This window comes from Nanorana parkeri, unplaced genomic scaffold (assembly GCF_000935625.1).
Source record: "Nanorana parkeri isolate BGI_ZX_2015 unplaced genomic scaffold, ASM93562v1 scaffold3197, whole genome shotgun sequence".
Lineage (NCBI taxonomy): Eukaryota > Metazoa > Chordata > Amphibia > Anura > Dicroglossidae > Nanorana > Nanorana parkeri.
The window spans coordinates 29567-31664 of record NW_017309465.1 but is presented as its reverse complement, the minus strand read 5'-3'; the positions used below and the strand labels follow the sequence as shown (position 1 = coordinate 31664).

At 47.9% G+C, this 2098-nt stretch overlaps 1 protein-coding gene across 1 annotated transcript in view; it reads right to left on the bottom strand.

Annotated features, from left to right (window-relative positions):
* The window catches only part of EIF3A (eukaryotic translation initiation factor 3 subunit A), a 22574-nt gene that overhangs the window by 4262 nt on the left and 16214 nt on the right, over positions 1 to 2098 (bottom strand). Inside the window, 2 exon segments of the mRNA XM_018574732.1 lie at positions 73 to 371; positions 451 to 539. Coding sequence (XP_018430234.1) covers positions 73 to 371; positions 451 to 539 — 388 coding nt within the window.

Below are 2098 nucleotides of genomic sequence, written 5' to 3'. Positions count from 1 at the left end.
GGTCCTCCTCCAAGCCTCTCCTGGGGACCCGGTCCTCCTCCAAGCCTCTCCTGGGGACCCGGTCCTCCAAGCCTCTCCTGGGGACCCGGTCCTCCTCCAAGCCTCTCCTGGGGACCCGGTCCTCCTCCAAGCCCTTTCTAGGTCCACGATCCTCTTCTGCACCTCGCCACGATGTCCTGTCCTCATCTAAATCACGTTTGGGGCCTCCATCTTCAAGCAGGCCACGGCGAACAGGTGCGGGATCTTCAAAGCGTTCTTTTTCTTCATCATTAGGCGCCGCTTCCTTCCTAACATGCGGCCCTTCATCTGAAATATCTTCGGACTCCTGTTTGGCTGATATTTCCGGATCTTGTCCTGCCCGACGCCAATCTCTGGAACAACAAAGCGTTAGTTAGTATATAAATTTTGTACAAACTTTGAAATAACGGAACCAAAAGATCTTCGAATTACTTTTCAGGAGGAGGCGCCTTGCGTTCATCTGCAGTCTCCCCGCCACGTCTCCAGCCACTTTCAGGCTCCCTGTCACCCCAGCGCGACTCCTGTGGAGAATGAATTTGTACTCAATGCAGGCAAATGGAAGTCACACATGCAGCAAGAGGAAATCACAGATCACATGAAGCCCAACCAACCATGATGGAAAAGAGGCGGGAGAAGACGAGAGGCTGGCAGACCACGTTGACTTCTATGAGGCTTCAGAACTATGGAATTAACCCCTTTGCGCCAGGAGACGTACACTGCACGTGATGAGTTATTTAAGGCTCTCTAATGTCGGTAACCGCTGATTCTCAGTATTGAGACATTCATTATTGAAAGAATGAAGCCGTTACATGCAAATACGGGAGCGCTAAATAGTGATCCTGTATTTGACAGCTGAAGAGAGCAGAGAGGTAGCGGAGTGAGTCGCCTCTCTGCTACTCGTGGTGACAGCTCCACAGACGGCCCGATGTTTATGATACATTTCAGGCCCAGGAATGTTACAATGTATCTCTGAGCCTGAAATGTATCACTTCTGATCGGCTGGGCAGGATCAAAGACCTTTAGGCTGGGTTCACACCTAGGCATATTGAATATGCGCGTTTGCCGCGCGTTTTTACCGCGATTCACGCGCGTTTCCGAGGGCTACTTGGCTGTATCCCAATGGAAACGCGAGACCAAAACGCCCCAAAGAAGTACATGTACTTCTTTGGGTGTAGGCCGTTTTGTAGCGCGTTAGGGACGGGTGGAAATACGGCAAGGTGTGAACCAGACCCATTGAATACAATGGGATTTAGATGTTTGAGCGTTTTGTAGAGCGTTCGTCGAGCGTTCAACGCTCTACAAAACGCTCAAACATGAAAATCACATTGTATTCAATGGGTCTGGTTCACACCTTGCCGTATTTCAGCCCGTCTGAACGCACTACAAAACGGCCCACGCCTGAAAAGGTACAGGAGCTTCTTTGCGGCGTTTTTGTTGCGCGTTTCCATTGGAATACAATCGCGGTAGAAACGCGCATATTTGATACGCCTAGGTGTGAACAGAGCCTTAGGCCTGGTTCACACCTGGGCGTTTTACAGCGCGTTCCTACGCTCTGTAAAACGCTCTACATGTGAAAACCAATGATTGCCTATGGGCGTGGTTCCCACCTGGGCGCTTTACAGCACGTAGGAATGCACTGCAAAACGCCCTGCGCCCAAAGAAGTACAGGAGCTTCTTTGGGGCGTATTTGCCGCGCGTATCCATCGGGATACAGCCGGGTAGCCCTCGGAATCGAACTTTTTTTTTAAACCGCAAATCGCGGTGAAAACGCGCGGCACGCGTTCATATTCCGTACGCCAAGGTGTGAACCCGGCCTTAGTGAGATCTGATTCTGACATGCTGTCGGGATCAGTCTCTAAGGTTATTATTGGCTGTTCCTAAGTTTGGAGCAGCCTAATAATAGACAAAAATTTAAAAAAAAAAAAAAAGTTAATTTATCGAGCCGTCCTAGTGACCGATATAAACTGACAAATAAAATAAAGCTTTTTTTTAACTTTTTCTTTACAAAGTGTAAAAAAATAAAATAAAGTAAAACAAAATTAGGAAAATAAAAATATATATAAATATATTTTTTATACTA